Source organism: Carlito syrichta, unplaced genomic scaffold (assembly GCF_000164805.1).
Source record: "Carlito syrichta isolate Samal-C Ts95f unplaced genomic scaffold, Tarsius_syrichta-2.0.1 Scaffold314788, whole genome shotgun sequence".
NCBI classification, from domain to species: domain Eukaryota; kingdom Metazoa; phylum Chordata; class Mammalia; order Primates; family Tarsiidae; genus Carlito; species Carlito syrichta.
In genome coordinates, this window is record NW_007258884.1 from 713,222 (window position 1) to 740,186 (window position 26,965).

The 26,965-nt window shown below is 40.8% G+C and overlaps 1 protein-coding gene across 1 annotated transcript; it reads right to left on the minus strand.

Moving 5' to 3' along the window:
- Positions 1 to 18,463: 18,463 nt before the first annotated feature.
- Positions 18,464 to 26,965, minus strand: SFRP2 (secreted frizzled related protein 2). The gene is made up of 3 exons (XM_008071910.2): positions 26,501 to 26,965; positions 24,162 to 24,242; positions 18,464 to 19,631 (listed from the first exon to the last, which is right to left on the minus strand). The coding sequence occupies exons 1-3, from the start codon at positions 26,829 to 26,831 to the stop codon at positions 19,327 to 19,329; spliced, it is 717 nt and encodes a 238-aa protein (XP_008070101.1). The 5' UTR covers positions 26,832 to 26,965; the 3' UTR covers positions 18,464 to 19,326.

Sequence of the window (26,965 nt, forward strand, 5' to 3'; positions counted from 1 at the left end):
TTTTTCATATTGACAGGCAAATTGTGTATTTGACCCTTAGCATTAAGGATTCAGAGTTCTCTAGCCAGGTGCAATGCTGCTAATATCTGGAAGAGGATGGCAGCGAGAGAGTCCAGACAACTGGCGAGGTCTCTTCTCTATGAAGGGAGGGGGGGATGGCAAGAGCAAATTCATCTAAATCAGGTCAGAGGGAAGGCGTCAAATTCAAATCCATCTAGGTTGTGTATCATCTCAGAAATCAGTATGAGAGGGGCACCAAGTCCTGGACTCCAGTGATTCTTGGGGCCAAGGATGGACTTTTCATAAATAGGAATAATCATCTAAGAGGGGAGGGGTACTGGAGCCAGGTCCGACCTTGAGTGATGAAATGGCTGCATTGAAGTGACCAGCTAACTCGTTTCGGTCATCCCACACTTGCATTCCAGCCCCTCCCAGACTGCTCTCTCGGTGCTAGGTTGGCCTTCAGGTGCAGACACCATCCCCTTGCAATTGGCAGAAATCCTGCAAGTTGGTCTGATTCTGCACTGCCAGTGTTCCTGATGACAGTCCCAGTGTTCCCTGGCCCCTCCATCTAACTGTGTAGACCTTTTCATCCTACTTTAATTAAATCGGCTTTTACTTAAGCTCTAATACTCAAGAAGATGGAAAGCTACTCAACTTTGTTTTATTTATTTTTTATCTTTTTATTTTTTTTTGAGCTGGAGTCTCACTCTGTTGCCCAGACTGGAGTGCAGTGGCCGCTCCCGGCCACCGCAGCCTCGACCTGCTGGGCTCCAGCGATCCTTCCGCCTCAGCCTTCCAAGTAGCTGGAACTACAGGCGCGCGCTACCACACCCGGCTAATTTTTTGATTTATTGTAGAGATGAGGTCTTGCCAAGTTGCCCAGGCGGGTCTCGAACCCGCAGGCTCAGGCAATTCACTCACCTCAGCCTCCCAAGACACGGGATTACAGGCTGAGCCACTGAGCCTGGCTTATTTTTTAAACTCATCCTTTAACTGTGAGTATTGCAACATTATTGATTTCTATTCTTTTTGACTAAGATGTACAACGTTTAGCTCTATTATGGTTCCGTGGCTTTTTGGGAGCTGGCCTGTGGCCCTAATCACCATTTCTAACATTGCTTCTATGGGAAAGCCTGTTCTGCCTTTCAGACCACAGCCTCCCAAATGCACTGTTTGGAACACAACCGGGTTGTAAGCTGGGAGCCGTCTGTATTAATGTCTCTTGGCCCAGGGCAGCCTCACAACAAAGCAACAAGTGGTTTAAGGTTCATGTAACTGCTGGTTCATTTAAATAAAAGGCTCAGCTTTCAGGTTCTTGGATTTCTAGTTAATTTAGAATAGAAGAGGCAGCAGAGTCGCAGCCCTCAGACAAGAGTATGTACGATGCTCCCTGCTCCCCGTTGAGAAATGGCACATTCCTTCTTTTAACGGTTTGCCCTGCAGGTTTTAGGACTGAGCCTCTTCAGAGAGCAAGCTTTTCAGTTCTGTTGAACAATTGATCTTGAAAAAGAAGAACTCCTTTTAAAATCCAACCCTACTTTCAAGCCTGGAAGTTCAGCTGGGGTCATTCTGGTTTATTGAGTGCAGGGGCCTCTCAGCAGGAGGGAAAACCACATTTAAATCCTTGATGGGGCACCTTCCCTCCCCTTTCCTTGTTATCCTTTCCCCAGTGCCTCCACTAAGAAGTCTCTTCGTTACTAAGTTAGAAGCCAGACAGCCTGTTCCAGGCAAGCCAGTCCCCACAATCCTAACTATAAAAAGAGTTAATATTTGTCAAACACCTACAGTGTGCCAAGACATTGGGCTAAGTATGCTATATGTCTGATATCATTTAATCCTCAAAAAGACCCCCAGGGATAGGTATCGCCATTCATGGTTTACAATGAAGACATTTAAGTCAAAAGAGATGAATTGCTTTATCTAAGTATGCGTAGCAGAAACCACTGCAGTTCAAGCTCCCTGATCCCTAGGTTGCGTTGGGAGGCTCATTGCTTCACTTGGGGTGTCCCCAGAGAACTCTGCCCTGGTATAGTGTCCTGTATTTCTTATTTGTAGTTAAGACCAAGGACTTGCCATCTTAATTCCTATACTTCAGGTCAATGACCAAAATCACGTTGAACCTCTGTCCTACAAAAGGCACATTCTTGTGAAAGAAAATCACGAATACTCTTATTTCCTCTTGACTTTAGATATTTCTCTTCTTTGGGGGCTTCAAACAAGATCAGTTACAGAAGCATGAACAAGAGGACACAGTTATTTTTGCTGTCCACTGTGGGCTTCTGGCCTGACCTCTTACTCTGCTGCCTACCCATAACAACAACTGAAACATTTTATAGTTCTAGTAGTAACAGGTGCTTTACATATATTTAATTTTTAAAACTACACTGTTGGTATGTGTGCTATTATAATCCTCATTTTACAAATAAGGGTGAATAGGGACTTCTGGGCTGTGCCCTCTGCTTATAAAGCCCTTTCCTCATTTTAATCAGCAGAAGCCCCACCCTCCCCTCTTCTTTTCCCTGGTTTCCCAGACTCCAGTGGCAGTCTGTCTCTCTCAACCCTTTGCTCCCAAAGCTTTTTGCATCTGCCTCTATTCCAGACTGCTTTGTATTCAAAGCCCTGGTGAGTATGTCTCTGTCAGCCACCCTTGGCAAGGCCCTGGAGAGCACAGGCCTTGCAATCACTGCTTCTAGCACAGTGCCTGGCCTGGAGCCAAATCGAATTGGTGGGGGTCCTGCCTCTGGGTCCTTTGCTAACTTGTGCAGGGAGAGTGAGGACAGGTGGTTTCCTGTGGCTCTTCACCTGCAGAGGAACCTCCAGTTTCCTCCAGGAGCAGAGGGAGCTGGTGTCACTGGCCACAGCCTTTCCTAATCTAACCATTACAGAACCATTGAGAACTCTGCACAGGGATACAAACTTCATATGAGAAAAAAGGGATAAAATGTGCTTGTAACAGAATTCCATGCAGTTAAGAATGAGTATATGCTACTTCTTTTTTATATATATATATATTTGGAGTCTCATTCTGTCGACCAGGATGGAGTGCAGTGGCACGCGCATGGCCACCGCAGCCTTTACCTGCTGGGCTCAGGTGATTCTTTCGCCTCAGCCTTCCAAGTAGCTGGAACTACAGGCGTGCTACCATGCCTGGCTAATTTTTGATTTATTGTGGAGATGAGGTCTCACCTAGTTGCCCAGGCTGGTCTCAAATCTGCGGGCTCAGGTAATCCTCTCACCTTGGCCTCCCAAAGTGCTGGGATTATAGGTGTGAGCTACTATGCCCAGCTGTACTTGTTTTATAATGAGCTTAACTATTATATATGAGTATATCCTTATTTTATATGATAATACTTATATTTTATAGTCTAGTCTTATTTTAAATCAACTTGTACTACTTCTTATTTTAGAACTTATTAATCAGAATGGGGCATATTTTTGCCATCACTTAGAGATGTTGTGATGTGGGTGAGAGAGGGAAGTGGTGTGAAGGTAAAGCCTGTGTCTATTCCCTTCTGTTTGGTGCCTTATCCTTGTATCAAATGAACATAAATTTTGTTTAGCAACATAACTGCTAAAAATATGTGGCACAAATGAGTGTTGGAGATACAGTTACTTTTTAAATTTATTCCATAAATGTAGCAATCCTAGAGTATCATAAACTAACCAGAACAGTACACATTTATGCAACAGAGTGAGACTCCAACTCAAACCCCCCCCAAAACAAATAAAACACATATTAACATTATTTGAATATTAGAGAAATAGAATATCAATGTTTTTGGTTGTTGGTTGTTGGTTTCACTTTTTTTGGAAAGGATTTCAAATATTTTAAGTTTCTAAGTGGTTATAAACAAAAGTTCTGTGTTGGGCATGTTATCCAATTATGAATATTTTGAAAATTTACTATCTTGGTATGAAATTGCCTGTGAGTATTTAACTTTTATGATAAACACATTGTGCTAGGTCTTGAAAGAGGGAAAATTTTAGAAACCATCCTGGGTGTGATGGTTAGTAGGTAATTTAGGGGATAGTTAGTCTTTGCTAGTTTAAGATTTTCCTGAGGACCTTGTCAATAGGCCTCAAAGTGGCCACAATTTTGGGGATGACTCTGAATGAATGACTCCAAGGAAGCTTACAAGTGTGTGAGAAGGGTTTTGTGTAGATCCATGCCCTGTCTCTCCTACTGGCTCTCTGCACTATTTTGGAGAGAGGGTCTCTATTTTTTCCCCTTGGTCAATATTGTGTTCATTCTCTAAGTATATATTTAAAACATTCTTAATAGTGAAATGAAATAGAAACATTTATTGGTAACATGTCATCGGAGTGAAGAATCACTAAAGAAAATGGCCAGATCTGGTAACCTGAGCTTGAAAAATCTGATCATTTACTGAACTTTGAGTGGGTATTCATTATTTTTGCTTTCTAAATGGTTTGAGAACTGGAAAGGACTCCAGCCAATAAGGAACAGCTATCAGTAAGGCTATTTAGAGCCGGGCTCAGTGGCTCAGCCTGTAATCCCGTGCCTTTGGGAGGCTGAGGTGAGTGGATTGCCTGAGCCCGCGGGTTCGAGACCCGCCTGGGCAGCGAGACCTCATCTCTACAATAAATCAAAAAATCAGCCGGGCGTGGTAGCACATGCCTGTAATTCCGGCTACTTGGAAGGCTGAGGCGGGAGGATCGCCGGAGCCCAGCAGGTCGAGGCTGCGGTGGCCGGGAGCGGCCATTGCACTCCAGTCTGGGCGACAGGGTGAGACTCCAACTCAAAAAACAAACAAAGAAACAAATAAGGCTATTTTAAAAAAGGAAGAAAAGGCTGAGGAAGGTGAAGTTAAATTTGGTTTGATGCTTATTGATTTTGAGTCACCTCCAGCCCACAAAGGCAGAATTGTCCAATTAGAAGACAAACTGAAGCTCATGAGAAGTTAGTGATAGAGTTAGAGATCTAGTGTTTGACAGTGGAGACTCCACAGGAATGAATAACAGTGCCCAGAACATCTGTAATATGAAAAAGGAAGGAGGTCCAGGAATATAGTTGGTAGTTAAGACAATGTGATTAAGGGTCAACCAGACTTGGCGTCAAGTCTCATTATAGCACCCTCTCACTGTGTGATCTTGGGACATTTGGTTTTTTTTTTTTTTTTTTGAGTCAGGGTTTCACTCTGTTGCTCAGGCTGGAGAGCAGTGGCACAATCACAGTTCATTGCAGTCTCAAACTTCTAGGCTTAAGTGATCCTCTGTCTCAGCCTCTCAAGTAGCTCGGACTACAGGTGTGCGCCACCATGCCCAGTTAATATTTTGATTTTTTTGTAGAACCGATGTCTTGTTATGTTGCCTAGGCTAGTCTTGAACTCCTGTGCTCAGGCAGTCCTCCCACCTGGGCCTCTCAAAGTGCTACTGGGATTACAGGTGTGAGCCACCGTGCCCAGGCTTGACATTTTTTTTTTAAATGACAGACTTGAGATATAATTTGTATCATATGAAATCACTGTTTTAAAGTTTGTGATTCCATGGTTTTTGGCATATTCACAAAGTTGAGCAACTATCTCCATTATCTAACTCCAGAACCTTTTCATCAACCCAGTAAGAAGAGTCTTATTGGTAGTTATCCCTCATTGGCTGGTGTCCTTTCCAGTTCTCATATTCCTTAGAAATCACTCCCCATTTCCCCCGTCTCCAATCCCTTGACAACCACTCCTCTACTTTTTGTCTCTATGGTTTGTCTATAATAAACATTGCATATAAATTAAATCATACAGTGCGTGGCCTTTGTGTCTGACTTTTTAGCATAATACTTTCAAGTTTCATCCATACTGTAGTATGTATCAGTACTCCATTCCTTTTTATGTCCAAATAGTATTCAATTATATGGATGTACCACTTTCTCTCTGTCCACTCAATAACTGTTAGACTTTGGGTTGTTTTCACTTTTTGACTCTTATGAATGATGCTGATATGAAAATTTGTATATAAATGTTTTTAAGGATATGTTTTTAATTATCTTGAGTATATATCTACAAGTACAGTAGTTGGTTCGTATAGTAACTCTTTGTTTAAGATTTTGAAGAACTGCCAACTATTTTCCAACATAGTTGCATCATTTTACAACCCTACTAGAAGTGTCTGAGCGTTCTGATTACTTCACATCCTCACCAACAGTTGTCAGTAACTGACTTTTTGATTCTAGACATTCTAGTGGATATGATGATCTATCTCATTGTGGCTTAGATTTGTATTTCCCAAGTGACTAATAATACTGTTGAGCATCTTTTTTTTTTTTTTTGAGTTGGAGTCTCAACTCTGTTGCCCAGACTGGAGTGCAGTGGCCGCTCCCGGCCACCGCAGCCTCTACCTGCTGGGCTCCGGCGATCCTTCCGTCTCAGCCTTCTGAGTAACTGGAACTATAGGCACGCGCAACCACACCTGGCTAATTTTTGGATTTATTGTAGAGATGAGGTCTCGCCAAGTTGCCCAGGCGGGTCTCAAACCCGCGGGCTCAGGCAATCCACTCACCTCAGCCTCTCAAGGCGCGGGATTATAGGCTGAGCCACCGAGCCCGGCGAGCATCTTTTTTTGTGTGTTTATCGACCATTTGAATTATCTCTGAAGTGTCTGTTCAGATTTTTTACTCATTTTAAAATTGAGTCATTATCTTCTCTCATTCTATGGGCTGTCTTTTCATTTTTTTAATTAAAACTTTTGAAACACAAAATTTTAAGTTTATTCATGTTTTATTTTGGTGTCATATCTAAAAAAAATTGCCTAGTCCAAGGTCATTGAAGATTTACTCCTATACTTCTTCTAAGAGTTTTATAATTCTAATACTTAGATTTAGATCTTTGATTCAGTTTGTTAATTTTAATATATGGTGTGAAAGGGGTCAGCTTTATTTATTTTTATTTTTTGCAGATGGATATCCTGTAGTTCTGGCACCATTTGTTGAAAACTATTCTTTCCCCCATTGAGTTATTGTCTTGCACCACTGTCAAAAGTCAACTGATCATAAATATAATGGTTTATTTCTCAACTCCGTTTCATTGATCTGTGAGTCTTTTCTTATGTCAGTACCATAGTGCCTTGATTGTTGTAGCTTTTAATTAAGTTTTGAAATTATAAAGTGTGAGTCCTCCAACTTTCTTCTTTTGCAAGATTATCTTAGCTATTCCTAATTTATTACATTTTCATATGGATTTTAGAATCAGTATGCCAGTTTATGAAAAAACACAACTGGAATATTATAGAGATTTTATTGAATCTGTAGACCAGGTTGGAAACTATCACTGTATTAACAATATTGTCTTTCAATTCATGAACATGGGATGTCTTTTCATTTATTTATTTAGTTCTTCAATTTATTTCAATATATTTTGCAGTTTTTAGTGTACAGTTCTTGCACTTCATTTGTTAAATTTATTTCTAAGTATTTTATTCTTTTTAACGATAGGGTAAATGGAAAAGTTTTCTTAATTTCACTTTTGTGTTGCTCATTGTTATAGAAATACATTGTTTTTGTATCCTGTAAATCTTGAATCCTGTAACATTGTTGTACTCATTTATTAGTTGTAATAGTTTTTTAGTGTATTCCTTAGGATTTTCTATATACAAGATAATGTTTTCTGTGAATAGAGGTAGTTATTTTACTTCTTCCTTTTCAGTCTGGATTTTCATACTCTTTTTTTCTTCTCTCTCTCTTTTCTGCCCATCTTTCCTTCCTTCCTTCTTTTGTCTTTTCTTAGATCCTTATTGTATTGATGAGAACTTGTAGTACTATGTTGAATAAGAGTGGTGAGAGCATACCTTATTTGGTTTTTTTTTCTGATCTTAAAGAGAAAGTAATCCATCTTTCTCTATGAAGTATGATGTTTACTGTAAGATTTACGTAGTTGACTTTATCAGGTTGAGGAAATTCCCTTTTATTCCTAGTTTATTTAGTATTTTTATCCTGAAAGGGTATTGGATTTTTAGCATCTATTGATATGGTCATGTGGTTTCTGTCTTTTACTCTATTAATTTAGTGTATTATATTAATTTATTTTTATTTTAAGTCAATTTAACATTCCTGGGATGAATCCCATTTGATCATAGTGTATAATTATTTCAATATGCTGCTGGATTGTTGAGGATTTTTGCCTCTGTATTCATAAGAAATATTGGTCTATAGTTTTTTCTTGTGTTTTTTTGGGTCTGGGTTTGGTAGCAAGATAGTATTGGCCTCATAGAATAAGTTGGGAAGTGTTCCTTCCTCTTCTATTTCTTGGATGAGTTTGTGAATGACTGTTGTTAATTCTTCCTAAAATGTGTGGAAGAATTTACTAGTGAACCATCTGGGCCTGAGCTTTTTTTGATGTGAGAATTTTTTTGGTTACTGATTCAATCTGTTTGTTATAGGTCTATAAAGATTTTCTATTTACTCTTGAGTCAGTTTTGGTGAGCAGCAAGGTGGGAAGTTCCTTGATTTAGATAATACTGAAGGGCAACAGTGGCTTGGGGTTTTTTTTACTCACAGGGCTTGTCTTATCTATGGCTAGAGGATCTGAGTACAGTTTTACAGGGTAGACTTTAAATGGTTAAAATATGCTAATTTAGGATATATTTAAAGCAATTGGATGTGTAAGAGTTTACCTTGGTGGTCCAGCTGTGGAGAAGTAAACATATGAGGGCCAATACATGGGGACCATCTTTGATCCATTTATATAACTGAGAAAAGTGGATATTCTATTGTTGTGGGGTAGAATGTTCTCTAGGTATCTGTTAGGTCTAGTTGGCTTATTGTATTGTCCTAGTCCTCTGTTTCTCTGTTTATCTTCTGCCTGTTTGTTCAATCCTTTATTGAAAGTGTGGTATTGAAGTCTCCAACTATTGTTACTGAATTGTCCATTTCTCCATGTTGTCCTCTCTCTGCATATCCTTCCCACCTTCTCCTTTGCCTAGATAACGTGTCATACCATAAAAAGTAGTTCAGGATTCATGTTGGTGTTCTGGCTCTGCTGGGCAGAGGGTAACTTTGCTGTTTTGGGAGTGGTTTTAATTTGTTTCTTTTCTAGCCTTGCATTTTCATGAACCAGTGTTCACATTCTGGTCCTCTGTAGCAGGGGTCCCCAAGCCCTGGGCTGTGGACTGCTACCAGTCCGTGGCCTCTTAGGAACCTGGCCACACAGCAGGAGGTGAGCGATAGGCGAATGTGTGAAGCCTCATCTGTATTTACAGCTACTCCTTCACTCCCATTACCACCTGAGCTCTGCCTCCTATCAGATCAGCAGTGGCATTAGATTCTTATAGGAGCTTGAACCCTGTTGTGATCTGCTTATGCAGAGGATCTAGGTTGTATGCTGCTTATGAGAATCTAACGCCTGATGATCTGAGGTGGAGCTGAGGTGGTGATGCTAGCACTGGGGAGCGGCTGCAAATACAGATGAACATTAGCAGTGAGGTTTGACTGCACCCCCAACCCCCCATCTGTGGAAAAATTGTTTTCCATGAAACTGGTCCTTGATACCAAAAAATTGTAAATGCTATGGTGTTTCTTATTTTCGTTTCCACTTGCTTGTTAATGTAGATAAATGCACTACTCTTTTTTGTGTCAATCTTGTACCTTTGATCTTGCTTAACTCACTTATTAGTTCTAGGAGTGTTTTTTGGTAGATTCCCTAGAACTTTTAAATGTAGATGATCAGATCTATAAATAGACAATGTTTTACTTTTTCCTATCCAATTTGTGTGCCATTTATTTATTTTTCTTGCCTTATTTGACTGGCTAGAACTTCTAATATGTTGTTGAATAAGAGTGGAGATCCTTGCCTTGTTCCTGATCTCAGAATGAAGCACTCAGTCATTTACCATTAAGTATGATAGTAACTGTAGGATTTTTGGTAGATACTCTTTGAAGTTGAAGTTCTCCTGTATTCTTACTTTGCTGAGATATTTTATCATGAGTAGATATCAAATTTTATCAAATGCTCTTTTTTGCATCATTGAGATGATTATTATTTTTCTCTTTCAGCCTGTTGACACATAGAATTACATTGATTTAATTTTTGAATATTGAACTAATCTTGCATATCTTGAATAATCCAGCATGTTTGTGGTATATTATTCTTTTTATACATGCTGTATTTGATTTGCTAATATTTTGTTGAGGTTTTTTTTGTCTAAGTTAATGAGTGATATGATTTGTAGTGTTACTGTGTGTTGTCTTTATCTGGTTTAAGTATCAGGGCAATAATAGCCCCATAAAATGAGTTGGGAATCATACCTTCCTCTTCTGTTTTCTGGAAGAGATTTTGTAAAATTGGTGTTAGTTCTTTAAATGATTGATAAAGTTCTCCAGTGAAACTTTCTGAGCCTGGAGATTTGGATTTTTAGTATTATTTTAATGTGAACTTATTGGTACCCATAAGAACCAATGGGGCCCAGGAAGACCATGTCCAGAAGTGTCTGAAGAAATTTGAGTCTCAGTTATTATTGTCTGCCACATATATGTGTGTCACATTAGACCATTCACTTCTTGAGGGTAGCCATCGGGTGTTGGCCATCCTTGGCACGCCAGCACCTTGGACAGTGCCTGGCCCATAGTAAGTCTAGTATTCTACGTAAGGTTGTTGAATATTTGAATTGTCTCTCAGCACTTTGACTGCTGCAGACAGGAGCCTGAGGCTCCTTACGGAAGCCTAATGAGAAGACAGCACAAAAGTGATTGAGTATTCTTTTGAGGGTAGAAAAATCTCTTTGGAAGAAGGGAGAGTAGATGATATTTGTGGTTACATTTCTTCCTCTTACCTGCCTGAAGTGTCACTAATCAGGCTCTGATCAGCCACAACACCCTGAGCAACCCAGTGTGTTCAAGAAACTGAAGTGTGTCGGGGAGCTGCTTTGGAGGAGACCAGTTGCTGTGGTGTCTTCAGACACTCACAAACTCCAAAGATTATACTTCAAAATAGAGGATGGAAAGGAGATAAGACTATATCAAGCTTAGGCATAACTTACTGAGTGATAATTCTTAATTATTTATAGATGAGTAGACACAGACTTGCAGAAACTATTGACTTGCCAAGGTCTCTCCGAATTTCAAAAGCTACACTAAGGTGCTTGATACTTTTATTTATTCTAGTCTGCTAAGTGGTTTATTTGGATATGCCTTAACTTATACACCTTTAGAAGATTTTCTGCCAGACTTCCATTTATGTGTGTGGGTGCACATCAGAGCACATGCATGCATGAGTAAATGTATAGGATTTTAGGTGTATTTCTACTGGGGACTCAGTTACTGACACTAGGTTCTAGTTCTTTGCTTATTTCATAGCATAATGAAATAAGTTAATAATTATTATTAGTCTGTATTAGAACATCTGTGGCTGTTAAATTCTTTCTAATACAATATCCATTAATGGATATCTTTACTAATTGAACTTTTAAAAAGTCACTTACCTATCTGTATTACTCTTGGACAGTTGTAGACTACATTTAAAAATATTTTGTTTTCTCTCACAGAAACAAAGATCCGAGTATCACATGTTCTCATTCATATAATGGACCTTGAACATCCAATGTAATATTTTAAGAAAATGATTGACGGTACTGGGAAACTATGGAGGGGGGAGGGGGATGGGATTAACAGTAGCAAATATCTGCCTGGGGATGGGAAAACACCTCTTATCAACAGGGTGCCTGAATGAAATGTAATTGTACACCTAACCCTCAACTGTACCCCACAAAACCATAATAAAAAATATTGATAAAAAAATAAAATAAAAATATTTTGTTTTACTATGTTCAGTTATATTTGTTTCTGAGCTATATGTTACTTAATCTTTTTGTAAGGAGAGAATTTCTGAATGTTATTGATGATAAAAGCAGCGGGTCTCATGCTAGATTTAGTTACAGTGTCTAGAATAATTACCTCTAGTGTGATATTGCACAATATCATTGTTGATTGGTAGTATAGAAAACTTATGATAAATACTTAATTTCTAAGGCTTTGTCTTAATAGAAGATATTCTGATTCAACTCACTGAACTTATCTTCTCGTTAGCACCCTTTCCCAGATCTGAAGCTCAACTTGAACCCAACATTCTATTTTCCTCTCAAGTTAACCACCCTCCCCTCTGAGTCATCCCTGGGACATGTACATACTGTCTGCTTCACATAGAGTGCTGGAATTATTCATCTGCATGCCTTTTTCCCTTAATGGATTGTGACTTCCTTTTGGGAAGGATCCATCTCTGTATTACCAGTGCCCGACACAATCCCTGGCTCTAGAAAATAAACGAAAGGAGGACAGGATCATTGTCTATCCACCACCTAGAACACTGCCTGCCATGTGAGTAGGCACTCAATACATACTTATTGAATAAATAAACCAAATCAATAGTTAGTGCTCAATAAACAGTTGCTGGATTAATAAGTTAATTTGTACTTCTACAATGTATTTTGTAGGCAAAAATACATTGGGTTCAATAATCCAGATGCAGTGACTGCACAAGGGATACAGATGTCTGGATTTGCTTTCCTTCCTTCCTTCCTTCCTTCCTTCCTTCCTTCCTTCCTTCCTTCCTTCCTTCCTTCCTTCCATTATTTATTTATTTATTTATTTGAGTTGAAGTCTCACTCTGTCACCCAGACTGGAGTATAGTGGCACACTCATGGCCACTGCAGCTTCGACCTGCTAGGCTCAGGGGATCCTCCTCAGCCTTCCAAGTAATTGGAACTACAGGCACGAGCTGCCACACCTGGCTCATTTTTAGATTTATTGTAGAGACGAGGTCTCACCAAGTTGCCCAGGCTGGTCTCGAATCCCTGAGCTCAGGCAATCCTCTTGCCTTGACCTCCCAAAGTGCTGGAATTACAGGCTTGAGCCACCATGCCTGGCCTCTTTTCTTTCTTTCATTTTTTTTTTTTTTTAAGATGTGGGGTACAGTTCAAGGTTAGGTCCATAAGTGGTCATTGTGTAGGTAAAGTTTGGGCCTCCCATTGGTCCTCACTTCATCTGGTTTGGGATCAGGTACCCTTATTAATGTTATGCATCCCTCCTACCCCCAGCAGTGACCCACTACTGCCAATTCCTTTCATGTAGTATTATGATAAATTTTCAGGATTCACTTATGAGTGAGAACATGTGGTACTCAGGTCTTTGTTTCTGTGATAGATCACTGAGTTTGATGGACTCTAAATCCATCCACGTTGCCTTGAATTCCATAATTTTGTTTTTCTTTATAGCTGTGTAATATTCCATCATGTGTATGTACCACATTTAAAAAAAATCCAGTCCATTTTCGATGGACAGCATGATTGGTTTCATGTTTTTGCTATTGTGAATAGTGCTGCAGTAAACATGAGTGCGCAGGTATCTTTTCTGTAAAATAATTTGAGTTCATCCAGTATATTCCCAGAAGGGGTATTGCTAGGTCATATGGAAGGCTGATGCTTAGCTCTTTTAGAACTTGTCCCACTGTTTTCCACAGAGGTTGTACTAGTTTACACTTTTATCAACAGTGTAGAAGAGTTCCTTTTTCTCTGCATCCTCTCTAGCATCTGTTGTTTTTTGAGTTATTAATGATGACCATCCTGACTGAAGTTAGGTGGTATCTCAGTGTGGTTGGATTTGATTTTCAAGGTAACCCCTCCATTAAGAATGTCGAAGACTTGATAGTAAACAAGACTTGACAGGTTAAAAAGTCCAGCCAAGTTGTCATTTGGTGAAAGAATATAGAATAGGAAGTTGCTATGGTTTGAATGTGTCCCCCAAGGTTCATGTGTTGAAAACTTAATCCCCAGTGCAAGCGTATCCTGAGATGGGACCTTTAAGAGGTGACTAGGTCATGAGGGCTCTGCCCTCATGGATAAATTAATACCATTATCATGGGTGTGGGTTAGTTATTGTGGGAGGGAGTTCCTGATAAAAAGGACTTATCTTGCCCCTTTTCTTTCTTACTTAGTCTTGCACACTCTTTTGCCTTTTTGCCTCTGATATAAGAAGGCACAGAATAAAAGCCTTCACCAGATGCTGGTGCTATGCTCTTGACCCAACCTCCAAAACCATGAGCCAAATAAATTTTTATTGTTTATAAATTAGCAGTCTGTAATTTTTTTTACAGTAGCAGAAAACAGACTAAAACAGGAATGAAAGGAATTTTTACATAAAATGGATCCTTTTTAATCCTATGAATTTTAATATACTGATTTGTGCATGGGCCTTCGTCCTTTGTGCATTTTGGAAATGCTGGTCAAAACCTCTTACAAATATGTTCTTGTTGAAAAACTCATGTCTCTCAAGCTATTGATGAAAGGAAAGAGGAATTAAATACATAATAGATATGTAGGTTTTTAAAAATTTATTTTTATTAATATTTTACAGACAGGAACTTGCTATGTTTTCTAGGCTGATCTTGAACTCTTGGCCTCAAGTCATCCTCCCATCTCAGTCTCCTGAGTAGTTAGGGCTAAAGGCAAGAGCCACTGTGTCCAGCTCTGTAGCTAGGTAGTGTGTATGTATACATTTGTGTGTGTGTGTGTTGGAGTCTCACTATGTTGCCCAGCTTGAAGTACAGTGGCACACTCATGGCCACTGCAGCCTCAACCTGCTGGGCTCAGGAAATCCTTCTGCCTCAGCCTTCCAAGTAGCTAGAACCATAGGCAAGCACCACCATGCCTGGCTAATAGTTTTTATATTATTTTTTAACTTTTCCATTTAGGCTGATCCCAATTTGGGGCATTTTAGGTTTATTAATGGGTGACAAATCATCTTAGAAACTCAGAAACCCAATGCCCTTGATTAGTTGCTTTTTTCCACAAATAATGAATGGACATTCATGTTTTCATCTGTCTACAGAAGAAATCTGAAAATTGAAAAAGTAATTAAGAATGCAGTCATGATTATTTCAAGAATAAATACACTATATATAGTTGAACCATTTGTACAAAACACTAAACAAAATGGCAGATCCAACAAAAAAATCTACCTGGTCTGTTCCAAGCATGTCTCATTGACTTGCCTCTTGTCAAAGGTAGGAATAGAGGCGTGGAGTGTGGGAGAGGGGTTGGAGAGTCTATAGAGAGACATATATAGTTGTGCACCATGAGTGACATTTTGGTCAATGACGGACAACATATACAACAATTATAATGGAGCTGCCCTACACAAGTGTGCCATTTTAAAATCTCTTATACTACATTTTTACTGTACTTTTACTGTGTTTATATATGTCTAAATACACAAATCCTTTCCATTGTGCTTTAATTGCCTACAGTGTATAGCATGGTCATATGCTGTCCAGGTTTGGAGCCCAGAAGCAATAGGCTGTACCATATAGCCTAGGTGTGTGGTGCGCTATGTCATCTATATTGTTTGTACAGTGACAAAATTGCTTGGTGATGCATTTCTCAGATCACATCACCATCATTAAGTAACACATAACTGTACATGGCAAGAGACAGACACTAGGGTGATGCCAGAGCTGCTGACTCTTCAAGACAACCTGGATGGAACTAGAGTCAATAATACTGAGTGATCTCTCATAGAAACAAAGATCTGAGTATCACATGTTCTCACTCATATAGTGGACCTTGAACATCCACTGTAATACTATAAAAAAAAAAGATTGACAGTGGTGGGAAACTATGGGGGGGAGGGGAAAGGAGATGGGATTAATAGTCAGTATCTGTCTGGGGACGGGGAGACACCCCTTATCAACAAGGGTACCTGAATAAAGCATATTTGTATACCTAACCCTAAACTGTACCCCACAATATCAAAATAAAAAATATTGATTAGTTAAAAAAAAAAGCTGCTATAGCCACAGAAGCCATGTAAGTAGAAAATCTTTTAGTGGCTAGAGCAAAAATGATTAGCAAAAAAAAAAATGTGGAAATGCAATGAAGTGCAATGAAAATCTACTTCAGAAAAACATACTTCCCAGCATATTTTTATTAATTAAAATATTACATCAAGCATTTTTCATGTCTGCGTGCCTGACAGCAAATAAAATCTTTGCCACCGATTAACTGTGACTCTTGGGGAAAAAAAAGTATATAAAGTTAAATAAATTGATGGGAATTAAAATTCAGTTTTGAATAGGGTAATCCATTTCTATCCCAAATGACTCTTCCAGGACAAATTGAAAATATGAATTTATACTTGTGTGTTTTTTTTTAAGGAATGTCAAAAGTTATTGACACTACCTGCATGTTCTACCAGATTCCCATAAATTAACAATTGTTTCTATAGAAGCCAATGCATGAAAATAAAATCGTTTCATGTATTAAGAAAAAAAAAAAAGACATGACTGAAGGAGGAGTGCGTGGCATTAGCTTGGTTCCAGAGCCGAAGTTTTGCATCCTGTTATATGAGCAGGTGACTCTGGCTTGAGTGAAAACATTCAACTGGATCAGTTTTTTCAACTGCTTCTTTCCTTTAGTTTTGGCACCTTGTACATATTTCCCCTTTCTGAATCCTGAATCCATGTTTTTATCTTCTTTTCTTCCTGCCTTTTCCAGGGTCCCTAGTCTCTTGTTCCAAATGTTTGAGATGAGTGATAGTTTTGATCCATGAGTGCCCTCTTCAAATCTAGTGCATAGGCACCCTGGGAGCCAAGGGTGTCTTGGGTTTGTGGAAGCAAAATCATGTGGTAACCTAGAAGAAACTGAAAGGGTCCACCTAAACTGTGTAGTCATGCAGTAGACTATATTAATTCTTTTTTCTTCTTGCTATCTTGCCCTGAGTGCTATCTTGTCCAGGCTTGAACTTCTGGGCTCAAGCAATCCTCCCTTCTTGGCCTCCCAAAGTGCTGGATTGCAGCTGTGAGCCACCGCATCCAGCTTATATTAACTTTTGGTGCTAGACAGATTTGAAATGTTGCAGAAATGAATACATTCAGGAAGCTTTTAAACCAAATTGATGAAACTCCACCAGATAAAGCCTTTACATAAATGTCCCCAACATTTTCAGATTTGCTGGAGGAAGCTGCTGTTCTTTCTTGCTACCTGTATTCTTACTTTGCATAACTTATCAGTTATACGTATATTATCATAATTGTGGTTATTTCTTCCACTTGGAGGGAGAACAAGGACTAATGTCTGTATCCCTAGCACTTAGAATAGGGTCTGACACATTGCAGAGGCTTGGAATATTTGTTAAACAGGTGAGTGCCGTCATATTTCTGTATCAGTCATAGGTTGAATAGAAGGCAGAATCTGTGGTCTGACAGGCCTGAGTCTCAACCCTGGCTCTGCCTTTTATGAGCTGTGCTGCTTTAATCTCTCTGGGCTTCAGTTTACTCATATGCCTAATAGAATTTCTGTGGAGGTTCCACAAAAAAATGATGAAGTATTTGGATGGACATGGCTGTGGTTTGAATGTTTGTGTCCCTCCAAAATTCATAGGTTGATATCTAGTCCCCAGTGTGCTGGTATTAGGAAGTAGGGCCTTTGGTAGATGACTAGGTCATGAGACCAAGGTACTCCCTAATGAATGGGTTTAGTGCCCTTATGAAAGAGAGCCGTGGTGTCTATAATCCCAGCTCTCTGAGATGCCTAGGTGGGAGTTTGAGACCAGCCTAGGCAACATAGCGAGACCCTATCGCTACAATAAAATAAAAATTTAGCTGAGCATGTTGGTGTGCGCCTGCATTCCCATCTACCAGGGAGGCTGAGGCAGGAGGATTGTTTGAGCCCAGGAGTTTGAAGTCATAGTAAGCTGAGATCACACCAGTGCACTCCAACCTAAATGACAGAGCTTCCGCCTAAAAAAAACCCAACAAAACAAAGCAACAACAACAACAAAAAACAAAGAGCCAAGGGAACTTTGTCGTTTTGTCACTACTTCTGCCATGTGAGGCTACAGCAAGACAGCATCATCTGTGAAACAGAGAGCCCTCATCAGACACTGAATCTTGTAGCACCTTGACCTTGGACTTCCCACCTTGTTGAACTGTGAGAAATAAATTTGTTGTATTTTGTTAGCCCCCAAACACTAAGGTAGATATTTTATGGATAGATGTCTATCTGCCACTTATCCTAATTCGAGTTTTTCACCATCCCCTTCCTATTCCCTGTGCTCCAGTGTATAAAAGAGAACCATGGCTGTCTTTGAGCGTTAAAGTAGGGAAGGAATGAACATTTTGCAATGGCTATTCTTTTTCATTATGAAAATCTCAGTTTGCTGTAAGGCATGACTATAAAGCTGTGATCCTTAAGGTTGGAGGAGTGTGGCCACAAGAAGGAACAAAGAAGGCAAGCCCTTTCCTGAGCCTGCACATCTCTGCTTCCTGCAGGGTCAGCTGTGGTGAATTCTGCAGGAGATGTGAGGCATAAGGTGGATGGGCAGAGTGGTGAACAGGGAGACACATTGAGTCACTTGAGAAGCAGATTAACTTCAAACCGCTGGAGGGCTAGACCTTGCAGAAAGTAAACCACTCACGCGTAGCTCTTTCTTGGTTCCTTCCACTAAGAAGACAAGACAGAAGACAAGGAATAGGTACAACAAGATGTAAAGTTTATATACAAGAATATAATGTTTATCTGAAATATTTACAGTGTTGGTTAAAGCAATATTTTTACAACTTTTAAAGGTAAACTACTATGTATATTACAGGTCACCTACAATGGTTTAATTTGCGAGAATTAAGCAAAAACTGTCTTAAACAAGGCCTAAAGTACTCAGGTCAATTATAAAATTAATGTCTCTTACTTTTTATTTGAAGAAATCATGCTATGAGGAATGATGAATGTGCTTTTTTTTATAAATGCAAGTACTGTAGCTGGAATGTGATACATGTAACAGTTTAAATTCCCAAGGAGGGAGAAGATGTTCTAAGACATAGAGACCCTCAGCCTGGAGCTGAGGAGGATGCTGAGATGACCATCAGCTTTATCTCAATGGGGCTTGTGAGCCACAAACTTGGGCCACAGAGCAAAATGAAGCAATTGACGAGTTATAACAACCTCAGTGGGACATGAAAATCAGCAGATTCAAAACCAAACAGAAGAACAAAAACCAGACCGAAGTCACAGTTGCACCTATGCAAGACTAGCTTTAAAGTGAGCTATTTTAAACTCCATAAAAATATTCATGATTTTATTAGTTGGAATATTTCTACAAGATTCGGGTGGGTTTTTCCTTTATGTGAAGACAGCTATCCGTTCCTGGGGCCTCCTAGGGCCTTATAACTCAGGAAATGCCAGGAATGCAAACGTGCAAAAGGCAGGGGGAGGCTGCCCCAGGGGGACCGGAACCGCCGGGACTGTGCCTGGGAGCCTGGAGCTGAGGTCCCCCAGCAGACGTGGCCAGCCGAGCCCTGAAGCTTGCCCCTCGGAACCACCGGGCGCGCGCGGGAGCTAGCACTGCAGCTTGCGGATGCTGCGGGAGATGCGCTTGAACTCTCTCTGCCCCTTCTGCCACCGCTTCACCGAGGTGATCACCAGCTCCCCGCCCTGCTTCTGTCCCATGACCAGATAGGGTGCGTTGATGTCATTCATCTCCTCACAGGTGCACTGCAAGCTGTCTTTGAGCCACAGCACAGATTTCTTCAGGTCCCTCTCGGACACGCCGTTGAGCTTGTAGATGGTCTTGCTCTTGGTCTCCAGGATGATCTTGGTATCTCTGTTGATGTAGGTTATCTCCTTCACTTTGATTTTCAGCGCTGTGAAGATGAGAGAGGGCAAGAAAGTATCATACTGTTGACGTCGAGGGAATGCAGTACCACATTGCTAGTTTCCTTACCCTATTCCCTTTCTGTTTGTGTGACTCGGCCTGTGGGAGGGAGGAGGAGCTTCCTGGTGCCCATGAGACTGTCAGAGGTTGCAGGTAGGAGGTTGAGACCTGGGGAGGCAGGTGGCTTCATTTTTAAAGCCTCAAAACATTTGCCACGCACTTTGTTTCAAACCCACCATTCTTTCAAAACCCTCTCTCTTTGCAGGACTCAATCAACTCTTTTCATTTCCTTGTGTTTGTAAGAAGGTTGCATGTGGTTCACTCTCTCCCAACAAATGACTTCCCTATTGGAAACTTTAGCATGAAAAGGAATGCCTGAGTCTGGGATGAAACATGATGCTTCTGTGTCCGTAAACTTTAAACTCGATTTATTATGTCAGAGGGGTTTTTGGACAAACCTGTAAGGAAATTGTATCACACAATCATTGTTTTCTAAAGAACAGATTACAGGGAGGGAGAATTGATCTTACAGCTGCATTTGATTTGGTAAAGTAACTAGGAGAAAAAAGAATATGCAAGTCTCTTTTTTAAGAGCACAACATGTTGAGCCATAAAAGTGTTTTTCTGAAGACCTCATCCTCATATGCCTTCCAAGGCCAGGGCGTTTACAGAACATATATGTACGGTTTCCAAAATGTACATGTAGACTCATTAGAATGCAAAGACCAAAAGAAAGTGGTTTACTATAAAGGACATGTTTTATAGTCATGAACAGTATGCTTTGGGAAAGAAAACCTTACAAAACACGCTGGAGTTAAATTTCAAGACTCCGTGAAGGCAGGAAAGGGATAGAATTTTAAGGCTAGAAGAGATCGTCTCTTGGAATCTCTTATTAGTACACAAATAATCTTAAATCCAGAGAAGCTGGGTGACATGTATGAGGTCACCTAGCTAGGTGGTTTCCTAATTGAGTCTAGTACTTAGAACTCCTGTTCCCAAACCATCTCCTGTAACCCCACTGTGGTCTCTTGAGGCAATGTCAATTTTTTTTTTGTACTGATTGTAGCATTAATGTGTCCAACTCCAATGTGTTCTAAGACTGTGGATGCCACCATTCTGTGCAGATGGTGTGCAAATATGACTTCCTGACTTTGAGAAGATTTAATCTGTTGTTTAAAATAGTAATAGAAGGTGAGTTTTCTGTGTATAACTCTTTGAGGTTTTCTTTTTAAAAAAATAGAAAGGTAATTTGACTGAGGATGGCTTTCTAGTCAACCAGGAAATTATAAAAGTAAATCAAGGATGCTATGACTTGGTGAACCATGGTTTTGTATGATAAGGTATTCATCTGAATTGTATACTGTGTTCTCTGAGTTTATAAGATTCAGGTCCCAGAACAAGCCATGTGGAAATGTTGGTGAGAGCCTTGTCTATAGCACAGGTAGGGTTTTTGGTCAAATGAAACATTCTTGAACTTCAAACATCAGAAAAATCATCACTTTTAACTAGGAGGAAGATTTATTATTCAACTTTGTCTTGCTTCAAAGTGTTGCAAATTCTCACTATGGGAAAATATTAGGAGTTTCCTCCTTGGATTTTTTCAGTGGGGACCAAACTCAAAGTTCCCTAAACTTTTCCTGCCTTGGAAGATGTGATGGGGATGCAGAATGTGGTAAGAGACAGAGGTAATGGTACTCTCTGGTCCAGCAGTAGGTTGTATACATAGGAAGGGAGTTCTAAGCTGTTTTTAAAAAATTTATCAGTGCTTGCACAACTGAAGTCAGGAGGTGTTCCACATTTTCCCTGTATGTCAGCAGCACAGTGGGGAAGAGTGATATTTTCCAGGAGGATTCAAGTTAAACAAATTAGATGTCTACGCTTCTTACTTTCACTCCACCATTACTCCCCAAAGAACAAAAGCAATATCAAATACTGCTTATAAACTGAGAGTATGCTCTGCAGTTCTTGAAATTGTGCTTCATGATCCCTTTATGGGTCGAAAGGAGAGTGGAGAAATAGAAAACAAAGCTTATGAGGTATCCATATGTGTGGTACCTTGTGTCTTAACTTCCATGTTGTTTTGGAAGATTTTTCTCTCTTTAAGGAGAGAGAACACTAGAGCGCCCTCCATACACACCCATTTTATGACTTAGGTCTTGATGGGGCATCCACAAAGCCAGTGAGTAATGTGTATGTGTGTGTGTGTGTGTTTCCCAAAGTCAACTGTTTTGGAGCTCTATGATATAACAACCAGCTTTCTCATGGACGTCAGGAGAGAGACCTGTATTTTATGTAAAGGACATAAGCTGCCAGAAGAAATGATAGAATTTTTCAGATACATTTTATTAAAACAATATTTTTCTGTCCTGCTCTTAATTAAGTCTTGTAGCATGGAAGCTAAGAACTGTGTTTGGTAAGGCACTTTGATTTGGAATTGTCTGCTGCTGACTTGCCTGGCCTTTGGCCAGTTTGAGAGTTGTATATATTTGAATCCAGCCATATGAAACCCTATCAGCTCCATCTGTGGCTCTTCCTGTGGGGAAGGGTTGGTTAAGACTTCCAGCTACCTCCCTTCTTTCTTCTTCTTTGACAGTGGGAAACCTTTGCTGATACTTAGGCTATGGTTGTTTTGGGACTAGTCAAGGTTAAACGCAAGACACTTCCTGGAAGATACCTGGAGCCATCAAGGAGTTGTGATTGGATAGTTCCAGGGTTTCAGGGACCTGACTGAGCCTGAGTTCTCTGGAATGGCAAGGTAAAGAGAATGGGACGGCATCAGCAGAGGGAGCTGCAGTGATTTCCCTCAGTCTCAAGGGCTTTGTTGAAAATGTGGAAATGTTAATATGGATGTTAGAGTCTATTACCGGTGGACAGAGCAGGGACCCTATCTGTTGACCAGTAAATTTAAATTGTGTCTGAATAAATATTTTTATTTATTTATTTATTTATTTTTTGAGTTGGAGTCTCACTCTGTCGCCCAGACTGGAGTGCAGTGGCCGCTCCCGGCCACCGCAACCTTGACCTGCTGGGCTCCGGCAGAAGCCTTCCGAATAGCCAGAATTACAGGCATGCGCTACCACACCTGGCTGATTTTTTGATTTATTGTAGAGATGAGGTCTCGACAAATTGCCCAGGCGGGTCTCGAACGCGCGGGCTCAGGCAATCCACTCACCTCGGCCTCCCAAAGGCACGGGATTACAGGCTGAGCCACCTAGCCCAGCTAGGTGAATAAATATTTTTAAAAGGTACCAACCTCTCTGACACACCAAAAGGTGCTGCCCTTGGAACAGGATGAAAGCAAGAATACCTTAGGACTGTGGGTGAAGTTCTCAGCTGCTCCCAGCTCTGAGTTCACCATTGATCTAGTGTCTAACTGGGCTCTTCACCTTAGTCCTAAGGCCTGAAGTCAGCAGGTGAGGTGCTGATGGGGTTCTTCCATGCGGACAAGTTCCCAATTCTCTTTTCTCTTAGAATCCTCTCGAGGGGAGTGACTTATACTTTGTGGAACTTGAGTGACATATCACCCATATTTTTTATTGTCCTTGTCATCACTGGATCTTTCATGTATCTTGGTAAAGTAAATTTCTCAGATTTTTTTCTTTTTAAACTATTTGCCAAAATGTGGCAAATGTATCTAGGTTTATTCATTAAAAAATTTTAAAATGTTAAATTATAAGATACAAATTAATTACAAATTTTACTTAAATATTTTGGAAAATGGTTTGTAAATATTTTCTAAATTGTTCTATAACCAGGTGTGATAGTGTGCCAATAGTGTTATTATTTTCAAGTTTTCTAATTAACTGCTGATTGCATCTTGATGCTCTGACATCAGGTATATTTTTTAGTTATTGTGGAATTATAACTAAAAAATTATGTGGTGCACAAAATGATTTTTTTTGAAAGATTTAAGATGGTGTTTCAAGGTTGCTAGGAGTCCCATGTTAGGTATCTTCTCAGTAAACCATTTATTTGAATTTTAGGAACCTCTCCCTGACAAATGATTAACCTGTACCTTAGATAGATATACTAATGGTAGAACACAGAGGAGCAAATCATCATGGGTTCTGAATAAAATAAAAATATTTTGATGCTAGAGTAAATTTTCGTTTGTGGCCAATTCAGTGCTTTGAACCTGCTTTGCTGGGGCTAATAATTACGTCCATTCAATTACACATCAAGTAATTGAAAGAGGATATGGCTCAAGATTATGCTTGTTGGCAAGAAAAAACCAAAATGAGATTAAAAATGTGCCATGGAAAATTGGTGACTGGAGTAATTCTCATGATTTGGTTAGAGCGTAACAGAACAATGACTCTCTCATAACAAGATACAGCTCAGTACAAGACAGTTCAGTAAGGAGGGAACCAGGAAAACCATGGTAGATGATTTTGGGAAGCATGACCTGTGATTGTGTTTTACTCAATCTTTATCAAGCACCATCTTAATTATTTGTCCCTTTATGTCTTATTGGTAAAAATAACACTTTTGAATGTGAAATTGCTGTTGTATTACTTACCAAAATCATTTTTACAAAGAGTTTCCATTATGTCGTTGTCATCATCGTTTTTATTTTTGCAGGCTTCACATACCTTGGGAGCTAGAAAGGTGAAAAAACAGTCTTTTTAGTAAACTTGCTTAAAAGGGAACAGCAGGTGGCGTTTATAAACAACTCGAAGGGACTTTTCCAGGCAAGAGGAGCAATTGTCCTATAGGACCCCAGCTTCTGCCTCCTCGATAAAAGTAGGATCATTCATTCCTAAAAAGTTCCCCATGCTTTCCATTTTTGGTGGCCAGAAATGTTGAACACAGCATTATTAAACACAAAAAGTTGTGTTTAATAATTGATGACTCTCAGATAAATGGGTTTTATGGGCAGAGTGTGCAGGTGGGTAGCCACAGTTAGCTGGAACAGGGTGCAGTGTTTCAGCTCATCCTCTCCATCCCTGGGACAGATTCAGTTTGAAAAAGTTATTCCTAAGAAGAAAGCACCCAAAGAGCCAGAGACCCTTGAGGGATTTGGGAAAACCCGTAACCATAAAATGCAGCCAGAAGATTGTCTTTCTCAGTCGCAGGACACCACCATAGCCCACTCAATTCAGCAGAACTCTGTGTCTCTGGGGAGTCTTTTCAACCCTGGATGGGGGAGATGGCTGGCTAGTGCCATCAGGACCACATAAGGACTGTTTCCACCTTGGGAACACACCTCACTGATGACAACAACCCACTCTCATCAGTTCTCTGTCACCTGTGCCTTCTGCCAAGTTTGTGCTTGAGTTAGGAGACAATTATTTAATTGTGATCAACAAGCTCCCTGTACTGTTTCTTCTTGCTCCTCTTTGCCTGTTTTAAACTCAGAACAAGCAAACAAAGCTGTCGTTCCTGAAGCTAATCAAAGATGAAGCTAGAGGGTTTATGGGTCTGACCAAACCTAAGAATTGTGTTCCAGCACAGCTAGAGAGCCCGCTGAAGTCTCTTCTGAAACAATCTGATTTCTTGGGAAAAGGAAAAAAGAAAACGTATAATGCTGCCTTTAAAATGTAGGTGAAATTAGAAGATTTTTAGTAATAGGAAAAAACTTTATGTGATTCATAACAGGAGTTATTTCTCAGACTAGTCAGAAAAATCATGGAGAACAAACTTTGAAGAATGCGAACTTTTATTTTGAGGGAGAAAGGTGACTTTTGGGGTAAATGTTCCATGTATAATGTTGCTGTTGACAGTGGAAAGAAATAAAAAACAAAAGCAACACACACAAAACAGCCCTTAAGTCCCCTCACCCATACAAAATCAAATATTTCCAATTAGGAGCTCCCAGGAGGTTGTATAAAATGTTACTAACCTGTATTGGTTGGTCTACGGTATATATTGGACAAATGCTTGAAAAATGCCAAACATTTGCAATAAATTAGAAATCCAACCAATAAGATGATCGCAAACTCATGGTGCCTGCCAGGAAAGATTGCTAAAGAGACTCTGCATTTTCCTGAACTAATGATGTCTGTAGGAAAACAATTAGAGATTGAAAGAGAAAAGCTGCCGAATCCCAGAGGCATAAGGAAGCCCCCTTCGCATCCCAGGGGCCCTAAATCAGCCCCACACGTTGATTGTGTTTTTCTCTCAGGGGGGCTACCAAGAGCCCATAAGGTTTCCATTGCTTTGATGGTTTTTGCAGAGAAACTCTCCCTCTGTTTTCTAAAACCCCGGGAAACTCTCTTTTGCACGATTTTCTCCCGCTAATCTTGAAAACCACTCCTAAGACAAAAGCTGATAGTGACGGAAATCCCTCCTCCTCAAACACCTGAGCCTTTACAACCAACACTGTTTTCCACACGCTCTGTGGCAGCCCAGGTTTATTTCCAAAACCCAAGTTAGCAAAGGACAAAAAGTACCCTAGAAGGTTACCCGCTGGTGCACCAGGCTATCCTGCCCGCAGGGGAAATGCTCCTGGACTGGAGTCCCGCCTGGAGGTGAGAGGGGGCTGAGAGGCTGACAGAGGAGCCAGGGCCAGATGCCCTCTCTACTCCTGCCACCCTCGACGCGCTCAGACGCGCAGCCCCAGCGCCAGCATCTTTAATAACTGGACATCTATTTTTCAAAAGGCCGCCTTTCCGTTCTTCGTGCTCGTCTATTTCTTTTAAAAATAACTCTCCCTAAGTATAACTCCGGAGGAGAATGAGAGACGTGGGATGGGGACGAGGAGGTCTCAAATTTGACCCAGGCTTGTCGCGATGACGACCAGGGCGTCTGCCCTTCCCAGGATTGGTGCGGGGACGCACCGGGAGGCCGGGCAGGGGCGGGGTCCCCCGGGAGCGCCTCGGCCTTGCTGGGAGCGGGGAAGCAGGAGGGAGGGCTTACCTTCCTCTGTGGCCAGCAGGAGGTGGTCGCTGCTGGCGAGGGGGATGCAGAGGTCATTGTCCTGGGGAAAACGGTCGCACTCGAGCATGTCGGGCCAAGGGAAGCCGAAGGCGGACATGACTGGGGCGCAGCGGTCCTTCACCTGCACACAGAGCGAGTGGCACGGCTGGATGGTCTCGTCCAGGTCGTCGAGGCAGACGGGGGCGAACAGCGAGCACAGAAACTTCTTGGTGTCTGGGTGACACTGCTTCATGACCAGCGGGATCCAGGCGCCCGCCTGCTCCAGCACCTCCTTCATGGTCTCGTGGCCCAGCAGGTTGGGCAGCCGCATGTTCTGGTACTCGATGCCGTGGCACAGCTGCAGGTTGGCCGGGATGGGCTTGCAGTTGCTGCGCTTGTACGAGAAGTCAGGCTGGCCGAAGAGGAAGAGCCCGCGCGCCGAGCCCAGGCAGCAGTGCGAGGCGA